Source organism: Phyllobates terribilis, unplaced genomic scaffold (genome assembly GCF_046119375.1).
Source record: "Phyllobates terribilis strain yellow unplaced genomic scaffold, ASM4611937v1 Scaffold_11__3_contigs__length_659146591, whole genome shotgun sequence".
Taxonomy (NCBI): Eukaryota; Metazoa; Chordata; class Amphibia; order Anura; family Dendrobatidae; genus Phyllobates; species Phyllobates terribilis.
The window spans coordinates 131,817,976-131,834,583 of record NW_027362771.1 but is presented as its reverse complement, the minus strand read 5'-3'; the positions used below and the strand labels follow the sequence as shown (position 1 = coordinate 131,834,583).

The window sequence follows — 16,608 nt, the reverse complement described above, 5'->3', positions numbered from 1 at the left end:
ATCTGATGAGTCTTCCATGCCCATCGCCAGTTCGTCCTCCACTTCTTCCTGGGCTCCTGCACCTTCCTCACTAGTTTGGCTGCTACCATGCGCCGTGGTTAATCCCTCTCCCCCACCCTCCCATGCCTGCCGCCTTGGTGCTGCCGACCGTCTGGACCTTGCAGATGTTAGCCCTTCCGCATACAACTCCTCCTCCTCTACTTCCTCCACCTCCTCTTGTCCCACCACCTGACTCCGAATTCTGGTTAACATGTGCAGCTAAAAATTATTAGTAATTTGAAAGCTGGTGGAGCTTAGTATAGATGGCCTAATAGAATGAGTACCACACACTGCTACTATGCCCAAAATAAATTTTACAGGCAAGATGCAGCTAAAAATTATTAGTAATTTGAAAGCTGGTGGAGCTTAGTATAGATGGCCTAATAGAATGAGTACCACACACTGCTAATATGCCCAAAATAAATTTTACAGGCAAGATGCAGCTAAAAATTATTAGTAATTTGAAAGCTGGTGGAGCTTAGTATAGATGGCCTAATAGAATGAGTACCACACACTCCTAATATGCCCAAAAGGTTTTACTTGGCTAGGTACAGTAAAAAATTTGTATTACATACACAGGTGGTGTAGCTTGCAACACAGATAGGCTACTCCACTGACTAACACACACTGCAAGAGGCCCAAAAGGATTTGCTTAGCTAGATTTAGCCAAATGCTGTGAAAAACACTTGCACAACACTAAAACAGACCTGCCTGGCAAAAAGTGATAGGAACTGATATAACCTAGCCCTCAAAAGGGCTGCAATTACAACTAGTCACTACTCCTAACTATCTGTCTATTTAAGAGCACAGACCTGCCTGCTAAAAGTCGTAGGAAATGCTGAAACACTAGCCCTCAAAAGGGCTGCAATTAGAACTAGTCCCTACTCCCAAGCTATCTGTCTATTTCAGATAAAATTTGCTTGCAATTCACACAGTTATACTATATAGCGCGCACACAGCAGCAGCGGTGCCGTCTAACACTCAGCTGCAGCAGTGAGAAAATGGTGGCGACGGGGAAAATGGCTGGGTCTTATAGGGCAAGGACATGTGTCATACACAGCCAATGACACATGCCCTTGCTTGTGTGAAAAAAAGCACTTCGCTCCGTGTGTGCGCTGCTCATAGGCTGACAGATTGCACCTCCCCACTGTAAATGCGGGAAAGAGAAAAAAAAATGGAGATCTTCATTATTTCTGCAGAGATCCATCCCCTGCCCCTCCCCCCGCCCCGCTGTACACTCAAACTGTGTATTAACATTGATTATCAGCATTACTGTGAAAAAATCCAGTTACGATTTTGGTGCACGAACAGTTATCGAACATAACCTCGAACAGCCGGATTTTTTTCAAATCGTTCGGGTTCGTCGAACGTCTCAAACACCGCCCAAAACAGCTCGAATTTGAGATTGGCGAACAGTTTGATTCGAACACCACTCTTCTCTACTCAGGAGCACTCATGTATGGGACACTCCCACCACCATGTTCAACTGTAGAAAACTGCAATGTGTCTCTATGTGGGGCTGAATGAGTACTCCTGGTATCGGGGAGCTACATTTCATTGATGGTATGTATCATGAACTCATTGATGTACTGCTCTATACTGAAAGAAGATGCCACCATCACTCCATGCCCTTGGTAGACGTGCACTTTTCCAACATGACAATGCTCCAAAAGAAAAACACATCTAAGGCAGGGTGAAAGTGAGTCAGTGGCCAAGTAGGTCTCCCGATCTGAACATAATCGAACAAATATGGGGAATTCTGAATACACAAGTTGAGCATCACTCTCCATCCAGGCTCTAAAAGAGGTTGTTCTTGAAAAATGGAAAAAAGAGACATGTTGCATTATGTTGCCAACTTGTTCATTCCCAGCTGCCATGACAACCCATCAGCTCCCTGCGATCACATCACGAGCATGCCGATGCGAACGTAGAATGACATGCGCCCCTAGCAGTGTGTGTTAAGTGCCGCTGCCTGAGATTGACAGCTGGATTTAACAGGTTAACAGCTACAAATTGCGGCTGTTAACAGACATTATGGGCACTGTCCCCATTGGGGCTCACAATCTAAATTCCCAATCAGCAAGTTTTTCGAAATATATGTCATGAAGGGTTTAAAATCTTACTTTTCAAAGGGGGGTGTACTCATTTATGCTTAACACTATATATTGCAATGCATATTATATAACATTAGATCTACAATCTCATCTATTATACTTCCAGATAAGAATCCTACATATTTAAACACAACCTCTAGTTTTGAAGAACTCTTCATGATATATTAGGGAACTATATTATCCTCCATCCTTGAGTGTATTCTTAACAGAATTGTTCCCATTGGAGCAATTCATTAGTACAGAAGTAAAAAAGCAAATCCCCCATCGCTTCTCTGAGAGTCTGTGAAGAGTATATATGGCATTTTCCAATACTATTTAGGCAGTCACAAAAGAGCATTTACAAAGACAGCTAATGTGTCTCACTGCTGATTGCCTCACTGATTTACCATCCACTTACTGTCAGCAAACAAGTTAGCAACAATTATTAAACGGTAATGCAATCTCTTAAAGGGAACCTGTCATGTTGTACATGCAATCTGATCTGCAGACAGCATGGCATAGAGAATGAGAAGCTGAGAAGACTGATATGTAGCTTTTTTTTGGAAAAGTTCAGTATAACTTGTAATTTATTCATTGAAATCTCTGTTGATTGTATGTAAATGTATCCTGTGGGTGGTCCTACTCAGTAATCGTGATTGACAGCAATCTCAGTATGCACAGTGAAGCATCAATTACCGAACTGTATGTATACAAAAACCATGGATTTTCATGAATAAAATGTAAGTTTTACTCGAACTTTTCCCATAAAAATGTATATTAATCTGATCAGCTCCTTCTACTCTATAACATCCTACCTGCCAATCAGATAACATTTTCAAGGCTTCGCAACAATATTTCAAAAATTGAAGATACCCTTTCAAACAAGGATATGGCCTTTTTAGGAAATAAAGGTATCAGATATTGTCTGTGACGACACTGGTTCTAAACTTAATTAGCCAGACATCTAGATTTATTAGGCCAGGAGAAATACACTATTGTGTTTGTGTTGACTTTTGAATTTGTGTGTTTTTCTTTGGTGGGTCAAGAAGGACAGACTAGTATTTGTATGGACCTGAATGTTGTCATTTGAGTTGATATTTACTGCAACTTATTGTATGGAGGACAGTGACTCAGGGTTGGGGGAACAATGATGTTTGTTAATACGCTAATTACAAATTGTACTAGACCAGCTAGTTTGTTGATTTACACAGTAGGGAGATACAAACTATGCAAATTGATTAAATGCTCAAACAATGAGACATGAACCCTGCACCTTCCCCCCTGACCTGTGAATGATAATCTGAGCCACAGATGTCAATATAAAAAGGGACTTCTATTGTGCTGGAAGGACAATCAGAGAGAATCTTCAGGACAGCAGATTGGTAGCATGGCTCCATCCAGGGGGACACAGATTTGGATTCTATAGGATGCTAGCCTAAGGGAACACGGCCCTGGCTGGAAGGATACAGATGTTCTCCATTGACCATCACTGACCCTATGGAGACATTTGGGGTAACCAGGATGGTGACCCTTTGATCACCTGGTCCCATGGATATGTTCTGAGACGTCAGGTTGGGACCATCCTGTCACCTGGTCCCATGGATTTGTTTGGATTAGCCAGGTTGGGACCATCCAGTCACCTGGCCCATGGATACACTCGGAGAAAGCCAGGTTGGGACCATCCGGTTACCTGGTCCAGGGATATGTTCGGAGAAGCCAGGGTGGGCCCCTCAGGTCTCATGGCCTTGTACCTCAATGGACTGTCAGCTTCCTCCTAAGCTTGCCGATACCTCCTCTCTGTGGGTGTCAACCCAAAATGAGGTGCCACAGGTAGTTGGCCCTGGAAGTCCCAAAGTCGCAGCAGCTCTATTCCCGGCGGGCCAGCGGAAGGGCGAGACTGTGTAATTTTGCACCATCTTGGGTATTTGCCGGGACTGTTCTATACGTTTATTGTCTGTTTGGTGGGTCAATAAAGTATTGACACACTGTTTTACCCTCACCCTGTATTGTCTGAGTAGTATTATGTCCATGGAAGACCCCTGGTCTTCAGAGTCTGTAATGCAATTTTTTGCGACTTGTTATCAGAAGATACAGATATAATTAATATAGCCTATTGAAAGCACCAGAGAGGGGCAGCTGCCAGACCTTCTCCTCCCGAATTCCCAAAGGGATTGATGTAGACGTTTGGGAATATGAATACAAAGTAATCTTGTTTGGTGCACATCCAGAAGAGTCAAACCGGGGGGCATGGTTGTTCTTAATTTTATTATTGTGCAGGGAACATGTGTGTTTCAAAAGTGTAGTTTTTTTGCTTTCGATAGGTAGTAAACATGGCATATATAATGTTATCCATTGGGCTGGTATTAATTAGGGGGTGATGCGCAGACTGCATAGTGATGTGGGTAAATGCTTTACGTTCGCCACTTCTGCCAAAAATATGGCTCCCATAACTATAGGACCTACACCTGTCACAAAAAAAACAATATTCATAACAGGACACCGGTGCCAAAGCGTCTGACATTCTTGGCCAAATGAGTCTTTGAAGAGAGGAAACTTATTTACCCAGGCAAGGAGTCACCTCCCAGCCTCTGAATCTGGAATTCATGTCTGCTTCCCATCAGATAACTTACTTCAATTACCTGTTCACAGCAAGGGGTCATAGGTGAACAGGGCTCAGGTGGAGTGTTTCGAGTGGTAGCTCTTGTTCCCTTTCGAGGTTATGACGAAGCCATGTTTCAATACTCAATATGAGGGTGACCTGTCCCCTCTCAAGAGATGGTTTTATAGATTTTTTGTCGTAATGAAAAATAGGACCAGAGAAATCCACTTTTTTCTTATATGTAAATGAGCTGAAGGTAGATTCTCATGTAGATCAGTGTCTGGCCCACAGTCCTGAACAGTTCATCTATATATAATAAAAATGAGGATTTCTCTGGAATAAGACACTGGATTGCAGCTATCAAGGTATCATTCTATTCAACTTCCTATGCCCTACATGTCCATATAGACTGCTTGGGAGGGTTGATATTACTGACAGATTCCATTTAAGATATAAATTTCTGTTGACTCATTTAAGCCTTCTAGTTTTAGGGAATTCATTTATTTACTGCATCGAACATACCATTATTGATATAAGATTATTCTTCTAAATATAAGCCTTTTAGTAACCTTCTATTATATGGACGCCATTCCCAGTAATATATATGTGTGTGTATTTTTTAGTGTTGCCCATCTCCAGAGAGATCTATTTCATTTTTTTAAAAATATTATTCATTTTCTGGTGTTTATTGATGGATTATTGTTTAGTATTTATGTCTTTCACTTGTCTCTGCTTCAATAAGCGTTTCAAGCCTTGTTCTGTATAACGGGATTGAGTTATCCAGTAACGTCTTCTGACCTTTAACTTGAATAGAGGCAGGTTTTGTATTAGTATGCATATATACCTAACATTGTTCTTGGTTTTAAACTAATGCTTTTCTTTTACCTGATGAAGAGAACAGTACATTCTTGAAATACGTTGTTTGGTCCCAAAACCATAATAGAGAAAAACAACCATATGTGTCGACAAAGATGACCTCATATTCATATTCCCCAACTACTCCCAATCCTGGCCAGCTTCACTTTGCTCCTCTGATGCTGCAGAGGCAAAGCAGTCTTTTTTTAGCAGCATCTTCGAGCAAACCATTGATAACTAGCGTTGAAAAGAGGCTAGTCAAAAACGGTTAATCAAGCAGGAGCGCACTCCTCCCCGTCAGCAAAAAGAAATCCAGACGCCTGGGGAAGAAGGTGTGCTCCTATTTGAGGACATGGGACAACCTCCTTTCATTTTAAGCATCCTCCATGTACTATGGGCACAGGCTGCAGTATGTGAAGAGTTTTGCAGGGTACATGCACTCGCAATTCCTTGCAGGAAACAATCACAATGCTGCTTGAGACTGACAGTAAACCTTGAGAAATCCCACACTGAAAGGAACATTGGTGGCTGGAAAATGGAGAAAACTTGCTAAAAATTACAATAAAACAGTTGAACAGTATAAAAAAAAAAAAAAAGTGAACAAAAAAAATATATTTTTCTCTCTGTTCCAAATTTGAACATTCACATATAAAAGGCCAAATAAATCCAATCCTAACATGGAAGATTATAGCTCCACTTTCTGGGTGTAAACAGAAGTCTAAATGACAGAATGGTGATGGTATTTGGCAATAGTTTCATGTACGCAAGTCCTTATTAACACAAAATAGGATTTCCAAAGATTCATTTTATATGTCCTGTAAAAACGGCTAGCTTCTATTTGTTTATAGAAAAACACACTTGTAACATTTAATTTGTAACACCAAGAAGGACAAGTTGTGGGATTATGGAATCAATAGATCATGTTAATAATATGCAAATTTTTAAAAAAAGGTAACAAAAATTTCAAGACATTTCAATCTATTCAGTGTCGCATCACGTGCAGAAATACACGTATGTACTCGCCTTGTCATGCCATCAATGAGGTTATTAAAGGTTGTCTGAGAAATGTTCTGCCACGCTGAATGCACTTGGGCACATAGATCATTAAGATTTGTTACCGGCAACTCAATTTGCAATTAACAACAAACGGAGTCCCGAATGTGCTCGATGGGAGACAAGTCCAGAGATGCGGGAGGCCATGTTGATACCCTTTAGCCATGCAAGCCGCTTTCAGAAGCACAAGCAACATGGGGCCTGGCATTGTTGTGTTGATAAATGGATCGCCTGACACTTAGGAGGAATGGCTGTACTACTGGTTCCACTATTGAACCATTCTGTATGGCATGTGAAATTAGACGTCACATACCAAGCTTAAGTCGTTAAGCAGAGTCTACGCAAACCATCAGAATGCATTTGCATGAACGAGACAGAAGTTCAGTTACAGGAGTTCCCTTGACCACACACCACTGCTCTCAAAAGCTATGGTGGTGCAGAGCAAGACGGCAATGAACAATGAAGGCTGGAATGGAGGTCTATCGTCTTAGATGCAATGATACAGGAGATTGGTCTGAAGACCACGTGGGCAACACCATGAAGACGCTTTCATGAAGAAACATCATAGTGGTCCTACTCTCGGGATTATTGTGTGGTGGGGGATAATGTATGGAAGCTGGACCACTCTAGCCTTCTTGATGATATGCATGCCCAAATGCATTCATTGTGGCAGTACATTCCTCAGACAACTATTAATACCCTCACTAATAACATGCCAAGACGTGTAAGTGCAAACAATGCACATAATTCTGTGCATGATGCTCAAACTCGAAACTGTCGAAAAGTTTTGATTTTTTTTTTTCCATTTTTTTCATCATTTGCATATCATGTCTATCGATTTTGTGACTTTCAGAAATCCATAACTTTTGCTTCTTAGTCTTGAGATTATAATGTTAAATGTATTTTTAGCTGGATTTTTTTTATTTTTAGGATCAAATGGGAAAAAAAAAGTCAGATTTTCAAGTTATAATCAGCCCGTACCCAACTGTTTTTTTGCACAGAGGTGAGATCTCAGCTGGAAAACATCGGTTTCATTACAATAAATTGGATCTGGTAACCGGTTTCTTCGAATTCAGTATTTTCAAAGAGAAAGTACTAACATTTCAACAAATGGAACCCACCAAACAAGCGGACATCCTGGCATTTCGTCCAATGTGCCAGCATCTTTCTTTCAAATACTGACTCATCGGAAACCCCCACAATCCTTCTGTCGGATCTGTAGAAATAAGAATAATAATAATAATAAAAAAAAAAAAAGGACAGAAAAGCATTAAGAGTGCGGGCACACAGAATGACAAACAGAAGTCATCCTAGTCTGTTGGCTCTATGAAAGATCTCACGAGAAAGTCATAGAAAGGTCTTTTCAGGATTACGTGCTGAAGACTTTCCAAGTCTATGTCGCATACACTTTACATATTCTGTATTCCAATCCTTTGCTAACAATCTATCTAGGGTACGCAATGTAATGAGATATATGGAATAACAGCGATTTAATCTTTTTGGCAGCCCTCTTTCTGTCCACATTGCAGAAAGTGAAAAAAAAGACATGAAATCATTCATACTGCAATTTGCACTGCTTTCTCCTGGATCACTTTGGCACATACTTATTAAGTGATTTGTGCTTTTAATGTTTACTTATACGTCATATTCAAGTTCAATGTTTTGTTCTCTTTCAGGCCGAAACAGCTGCAAGGCTCTCAGTTGTTTCTTTTAAATGTTTAGCCGTGTTTTACATCCAAAAGCATAATTCGATTTGGCTTCGCATCCATTAGTTGCCTTAGCAGACAACAAAGCTTAATGTGACCATAGGGCTTAATAAGAGATCTGATGCTAAGGAGTCACTCAAGCAGAACAAAGTACATTAAAAGGTTCCTTAAAATCTGTTCTTCAAAACAAAGTGAAGAAAGCCCATTCACAAGCTTTCCTCTTCAAACATACTTTAGATCTCACAACTCTGAAATTGATGGTAGGATAAAATAAAAACGTGGGATGATATATTAAATGCTTCACTACTGAGCATTGTCTACTGCAAATTAAAGGCAAATAATAAAACTATTTTCTTGGAAAAAAACAAAACAAAACACAATCATGGAAAATTGAGCTTTCCAAAGACATTAAAATGTGCAAAATAAGAGAAACAATACAAACATAAAAAGGGAAGATAAAATGGCTGAAGACCAAGTTGGAAAACAGCTGAAGACAAAGGTTCCAACATCTGCAGCAAATATTTAGAAGTAATTTATACCATCTTGTATTTAATGGGATCATGTTTTGTACGCATTTTCCAGCATGTGGCTTAGGCTCTTTTCACATCGCTTTCAGGCCATAAGGTTGAGAAAATAACAATAGATCCGTATATCTATACCGAATCATATATTCACTAAACTAATGTTTAAAAAGAACAAAAAAAAAAAAGTTAAAAAAGGGAAAAAAAAAAGAAGCTATGATGAACTTTTTCACTTCTGCGATTGTTTTAGTGTGTTAGCCAATAGGCGGAAAAATTATATAGAAGATCATTGACTGTAAATGACAGTAATTGGCAGTGTAGTTGGCAGTCATGGTGCATTATTACTGTGACAAGAAGTAGTGCAGCAGGGTGCACCATGGAGCATCTTAAAAGTAAGCTTAATGCTGATCACGTGGACTTTGGGTACCTGACATGTCTAGAGAAGGGGAAAGACCTGAAGTGCCATCTTTAGGCTGCGTGCCCATGATGCGTTTTTCAAGCATTTTTGCTGAGGAATTTGTGCTGCGGAAACGCTTGGTAATACATGGCCCATGGTTCCCAATGACAATCCGAATGTTCTGTACCCATGCTGCGGAATTTTCCGCAGTGGATTTTATGTGCGGAAGAATCTGCAGCATGTCCATTATTTGTGCGTTTACGCGTACGGAATTGCCTACTCAATGCATTAGAAAAACACATGGCAATTCCGCATGTACAAAACGCTTCAAAAACGTGTGTTAAATTCCGAACGCGTTTTTTACTGGCAAGGACATGCAGAAATTAAGCGGAAATTTTTCACTTCATTTCTGCATCGTGGGCACATAGCCTCAGGGTTGGCCTAATTGGATTTGGTGAATTAAAAAACAAAAACAGAAAAAAAACCTCTCAGATAAGCGCCACGCTTCTCCACTATGAGCTCTGTGTCCCCTGGTGATCTTGTGACATTGCTCATGTCACGCCCGATGGAACAGAGAAGGCAGAGACCCATCAGCTGCCATTGACAGGCTCTCGTGACAAACAATGTAACGGGACTGCCAGGGGACACATTGCTCAGAGCAAAGGAACAGCGCCAGCCCGAAATTAAGTATGCTTTTTTTTCTTATTTTTGTCAGCATTCAAAAAAGGGGATTTATAGTAGTGGGCAGCACCTTCAAGATGAGAATTATCGGCATATGTGCCAAGAAGGACCTGTGGCAGAGGACGTGTTTTGGCATAAATGATGAGATAGCAAGATCTGTGAAACATCTAATTCTTTTCTTTTATTTGACATCTCCTACTTGGTTAGGGTACATCAGGTCAGATGGCAGGGGTTTTATACAGAAAAAGAACATATTAAAGAATAACATCAAGTCATTTCCTTTTAGCTTCCTGTTTAAAGTGTTTAGAGATGTGGAAGTAAGAAGTCTTAAAAATATTAGAAAGATGAAAGGCCATACTCATGTGCGTGCCTTTAAAAGTCCAACATATTTGTCAGTTCTTGTTGCCAATAACATGGAGGTGCTAGTTAGGGGAAGGAGTATCCACTGGGCTAGGCATGGCAGACAATTTACTGTTGGCGAGGAGGGTAACAGTGGGGATGGTTTTAATGTGTTCACCCAAATGTGGTTGTAGTCAGTAACAATATGAGTAAATGGGGAGTGCTGCTGTGACGTAAACAGTGTTGGCCTTAAAGAGCCAAGTTGGGTTGACGACACTATGTAATGAGGTTACGGGGATTGGCTTCCTGGAAGGGAAGGACACTTATCCTGTTTCCTTTGTAGAAAGATGAAGTTGAGGGACAGGGGAGAGATACCTCGAGGTTCATGCAGACTGCCTCTTCCCCATCAGTGATATAGCGAAGCATGGGAATACATCTGTAAACTGAATTTGTGGAGAACGTCTGGTATCCAAAAATGTAGTACAGTAATAGAAATTGTCAAGGATTGGTCTCCTTGAGTATGTGGGGTTGATATTTGTGGATTAAAGAGGCTCTGTATAAAGTTCCCAATACACATTAAGAGATAGCTGTTGGCCGGACAGTTGTCCCTCTTGACTCCTTCATACAGAGGAACACCCTTGCTGAGCTCTCCTATGTTCTCTTTGAGAGAGCCGCAGCCAGATTGTGGAGGGGAGTCGGGAGGTCCCCATAGACAGACTGCCGATACTGAACAAAGCTTCGGTGTGCAGGCCACATTCCTAGTACTTAATTTTAGAACAGTATATACGGTAGCTGTTCATACACAAATTACTAAAAAAAAAAAAATCAGAGTCTGCCCATCTGCAAAGCAAAAAAAAAAGGAGAAAATCTAGAGTTTGAACCACTAAAATCCATCAAACAGGTTTGTAGGACCACAGACTAGCGTGCTTACAGCCACCCGCAAGGAACTAATAGACACAATCAGATGGGTGTAGTTATAGCAACGAAAAATGATATTTAGGTCAAAGTTTTTATAAATGTAAACTTTAAAATATTAAATGTTAAGAATAAATATAACCTTTAACAATGATTCACAAGTTTGTGCTTGGATTTCCCTTAGGTCCCTAACTGGAAATGCTACAAATGTTACACGAGATGAATCAATAGGGCTAGAAAGTATAATATTTGCTTTTATTCTGTGGGAACATAAGGTTGCAATTTAAGCCACTGTGGAACAGTGTGTTTTATACTGAATATAACAACAATTTATAAATCATTACACCTATCTCCTGAAATCTAAACAATTTTTCTCTGAGATTTATACCAGATGTAAAGTAAAATATTTTATAAACACTTAAGTCCCTAGCTAATATTAAGGGTGTGTAAGGGGTCAGAACGAGCGGCTTACACGCAGGTTTTCAATATGTATACCTTGTTGGCCCGCCATTAGGTATGTGCGACTTATCTCCTATGATGCACCTGCTGCTCTGTTTAATAAGCTCGGTCTGTAGAAGAGTGAAGAATGGGAAAGGAAAGACAAGAAAGTTCTGCTAATAGTTATACTTGAAATACCTAGACACTGCTGGAAAAATCACAACTATTTACAAGTGTCGTGAATTTTCAGCCAGTTCTGGATTTAGTAAACTGGAGATTCAAGAATTACATTGTATTTAATGGCCAGCATGAGTCAAGGCCCAATAGAGTTATCACGAGATAATACCTAACACATATGGAGTGAAGGATACAGGAGGACACTTATCGCTGCGTTTACGCCAATTTGTTCTGCACTTTCTGAAATCTTCTTGTCGTAAATGCATGAGCCAAATTAATCAACGTTTTACGACATTTGAGACCCCTCCTAGCACCAAAGCCAAAACTTGACAATGATGATAAAAAGGGGATGGTTAAACTTTTGTTGTGAAGTACATCATATTTAGAATCTGTATTCAGCGAAGACAGTTGGTGGTTTTAAAATTCTATAGAAGAGAGGAGCTTCATTCTGCTGCAAGTTCTCCTGAAACGACAATTACACTTCTCCATAGAACTTTATTAGCACCAACTGTCATCTCCTGAATTGAGAATAAATAATCAGCTCAGGAGCAGAAATAAGCAGATTTCTTTGATAAAATATATTACAAAAGTTCCCAATTTTCAAATGTAGTATTGATTTATGAAATAAAATGAAAATACCCATTCCGGCGTATTTTTTTTCCATTTCACCACCGGATAGTTATTAGTAATGTATGTTCCATGTGTGTAGTTGTGTGTAGTAAAATACTTACCGGTCGCCATCCTCTACTGTTTCTAGCGTCACTACGGTCCCTCTTGTGACTGCAGCGCTTACTGGCCGGAAATTACGGCCAACCGTTACTTTGAAGACTATGAGAGCCTTGTTCCACTGGAGTAAGCTGGAAGATCACAAGAAGACAACTGAAGTGGTGCTGGAAATGGCAGAAGACGGCAATCGGTACATATATTACTACCAACACGGAACATACATTACTGCTACATAACCGGTGATGAAATTGAAAAAAAACAAAAAACAAAACTCAAAACACCAGAGTGGTAAATTGCGAATAAATTAGCATAACCATCCGACATTTCATAAATTCACTATATTACACTAAAGATTAGGTGCATAACACTCCTAATGTGGCACATAAATGATAAATGTGGGTCATAGTTTTCTGAAAATAAAATACATTCACATTGCATTGCCAAAAAGCAGCATAATCTTACAAACACAGAAAATATGGGATTCGGGAATCCTAGTGCACACTGTAAGGAAAAGAGAAGTGGTCATGCATATGCACCGCTCTTCATTTATGTCTATGGGAGCACAGCAACAATTTTAGGAGATCCCATAGAAATATGCTGCCAGCCCTTTGTTCCTGACATTACGCAACGGGGCTCCAGTTACTGAGAAATGCTGAGACACAGCATATAAAAGCAGATTAGATGCAATGTACATCATACTGGGATGGAAAGCTGTGCATAATTCGATAATTTTTTTCTGTCTCAAAAAGAGGGCAAAAATATCACATTTTATTCAGGCACCCACAAAGTGGGGATCGATTCTCATTTTGTCAGTAAGTTGAATGTGCAAATTGCCTCTTCAGAGAGGAAGAGGACTTGAACTCTTGTACCAACTATTGGAAGTAGCAATCCTGAAAGTCACCATCAACCCTGCAACGAGCTTTGCCATATGACCTAGGATAAAAGCCAAACCTGAATCTCAACTGGCAGACAAGGTGTTTTGGGGTATTGCCCCTCCTCAGTGCAAAAGTATGAGATCTGATTTGGCTATGTGATAGGCTTCTTAGTAGGATCTAATGGGTAATGTTTCTCCTTGTGCAGCGTGATATGCCTAGCTTGGCATGCCAATGTGAGGAGGCTTATAAGTCTTGAAATGCTCCTCGGGGAAATTAAATATGCAAATGGTGTTAGTAGGTTGACAAATTTAAAAGTTATAAACACTGCATGGATCCAAATCACCAATAGCATTTTTGTAAAAATCATAACGGACTTGAATAATGGTAATTACATGGGTATATTTGTGTACAATTACATAGACACATAACACGACCAGGACAAGACTTTTTGTCAGATCACCACAAGTAATCAGCTGTAGGCAAAGAAGCTATACCATGTACTAGAAGAGCAATAAGATGCAGAAGAACATGGACCAATAGTCCACCGTTTACTCTGGTTATCTCTAGTGCCTCCAAAGCAAATTCTGTAAATCAGCAGATTGTGGGCTGTATGTTACAGGGCAATACAATGTATTTATACAAGAGCTAGCAGTACAGACCTAGCTACTCCCTGTGCTGGCTACCTCTAGGTGTCTCAGCAGGAGGGTTAAGATGTATAAATCCAAAAATCAAGAGAAGACTGTATAGTAATCTGCTTGGAAGCATTAAGAGGAAATTGTACTTTACAACGTCACCCTTGGAGATATAACAAAAACATCTGCAGAGATAAAAACTCTCCTACCGATCACTTCTGCCCTGTAATGAAAGCTGCCAGCAGAAATTGAAAAAACATGAACCCTTTTATATTCCCTTGTTCAGCTCTAGAACTAGCATCCATATACAAAGAAATCCTGGACCAATAAGAAAAAAAGTAATCAAATACTACCAGCACTTTTACAGAATGGGGTGGACTTTTGGTCTCTTCAGATGTGGTATAGTCATCTGGTTTTAACCATTTATGTTGCTAAGAAAAGGGACTGATCATGCTCAGGAAAATGTCTGCTTCATTTCTGCATTGTGGGCACTAAGCCTACAGCTCACATGCCCATTATAACATTATAAGTGCATTTAGCCATGGAGAGGTGTCAGCATAGGTACTCTAAACTCAAGCAGAGGTGTAATGTGTATTTTGACACTTTTTAAACATAGCCAGAATTATCTTTCTAAGAAACACATGCTACTGTAAATCTTCTGTAGAGAGATCATCCTAAGGCTTAGTGCCCACGATGCAGATATGAAGCAGAAATTTTCCTGAGCATTTCTGCATCTTCTTGGCAGAAAAATGCATGCGGTTTTTACATGCGTTTTTGACGCTTTTTGCATGCGTTTTTCCAATGCATTGTATACGCAAATTTGCATGCAGAAATGCACAAGAATTGGTCATGTCCGGATTTTTTCTGCGAGTAAAATTCGTTCAGAAAAAATGCTGACCATGTGCACAGAACTTGCAGAATGTCATAGGAAGTCATGGGATAAGGCATACAATGCGTTTCTGGAGAGTTTAAGCGCTGCAAATACGCACCTAGAAGCATTGGGATGAAACTGAATGGGAGAAGATGCAGATTATATATTAGCAAAAACTTTTTGGCAGTGAGGGTGATCAATGAGTGGAACAGGCGGCCACGAGAGGTGGTGAGTTCTCCTTCAATGGAAGTCTTCAAACAGAGGCTGGACAGACATCTGTCTGAGATGGTTTAGTGGTCCCTTCAAACTCTAACATTCCATGATTCTGTGGGACTGGAGAAAAATTGAGCTAGCCTTTACTCTGTAGAATCACCAAAGAGCCCTGGGCACTCATGACATTTTTGCCGGTTCACCACTTCTCCTTCCTTGGACCACCTTTGGTAATAGCCACTGCACAGTAGGAACACCCCACAAAACCCTTTTCAGAAATCTCATCATCACAATGTGGCCATTGTTAAAGCTGCTCAAATGCATACACTTGCCCATTATTCTGCTTCCATTACATGCACTGACTGTTCACCTGCTGCCCATTATACTCCAAACCTCATCGTGTATCATTGTCAAGAGATGATCAATGCAATTCACTTTACCTGTCAGTTTTTATGTTACCTACTGTTAGGTAAAACGGATTAAAGAAAAAGTTTATAGATTTTTTAAACATAATATAGTACAAAAAAGGCAGAAGAAATTCTTCTGTATGATACATAAAATATCAGCTAGCCACCAGTGTTCCAAATGCGATTATGGAAAGGGCAAGCCAATGTAGCACATGCTATAACAGTGATGTCTCCAAATGCTTCATATTAAACAATTTGGCTTGCCATTACATTCCACCTGATACACTGCCAAGTTCTTTGAAGGCAAATCATAGATTCACACAATTGTGTAATGCAGTGCTATTTATGAGGTTACCATATGTGAAATGAGGACTCATGTCCTATAGTTCAGTGATGCTACTATACGCAGAAGAACTGGAAGTGTGAAAATATTTAACTGCTCTCAACACTGAAAAAGCTATAATGAGGTGCAAATTAAATAGAGAACGGTGAAAAAAAAATCCAACAGTTTCTCTCTACCCAGTTATGGGTAACGATAGTTTGGTGCAAAGGACAAGGAAGAGCCAAGATTATAGAAAACACACAAGTGACTGAAGATCAGACGCAGCTGTCAATGTGAGGTCATTGTAGGATGCTTGGCCAAGCGCACAAAAAGAATTCTACTAATCATATACATATTGGCAGAAATGACTATAGTCTAAGAAACTAAGCCCAGAGCAGGAGAGGCATCAGAGTGATAAAGAAAAGTATCAATACAGCTCTTATAATCTATAATTTGCCCATATGTTCTATTACTTGTTATATGGCAGCTACATTCATGGCCGAATGTGTGGGCACCATTGAAATTGTTCCAGAAAATGAAGTATTTCTCCCAGAAAATTATTGCAATTACACGTTTTGCTATACACGTTTATTTCCTTTGTGTGTACTGGAACACCACAAAAAAAAAAAAGAGGAAAAAAAAAAAAAAAAAAGAGTCAAATTGGACATAATTTCCCACAAAATCCCAAAAATGGGAAGGACAAAATTGTTGGAGCCTTTCCAAAATTGCAGGTAAACAACTTTGTTTCAAGC

At 39.9% G+C, this 16,608-nt stretch overlaps 1 protein-coding gene across 3 annotated transcripts in view; it reads right to left on the bottom strand.

Moving 5' to 3' along the window:
• The window catches only part of METTL25 (methyltransferase like 25), a 234,131-nt gene that overhangs the window by 77,245 nt on the left and 140,278 nt on the right, over window positions 1–16,608 (bottom strand). For all 3 annotated transcript variants that reach the window (XM_073651617.1, XM_073651615.1, XM_073651616.1), the window contains one exon: window positions 7,761–7,855. In XM_073651617.1, the coding sequence (XP_073507718.1) occupies window positions 7,761–7,855 (95 nt within the window). The remainder of the gene's footprint in view (window positions 1–7,760; window positions 7,856–16,608) is intronic.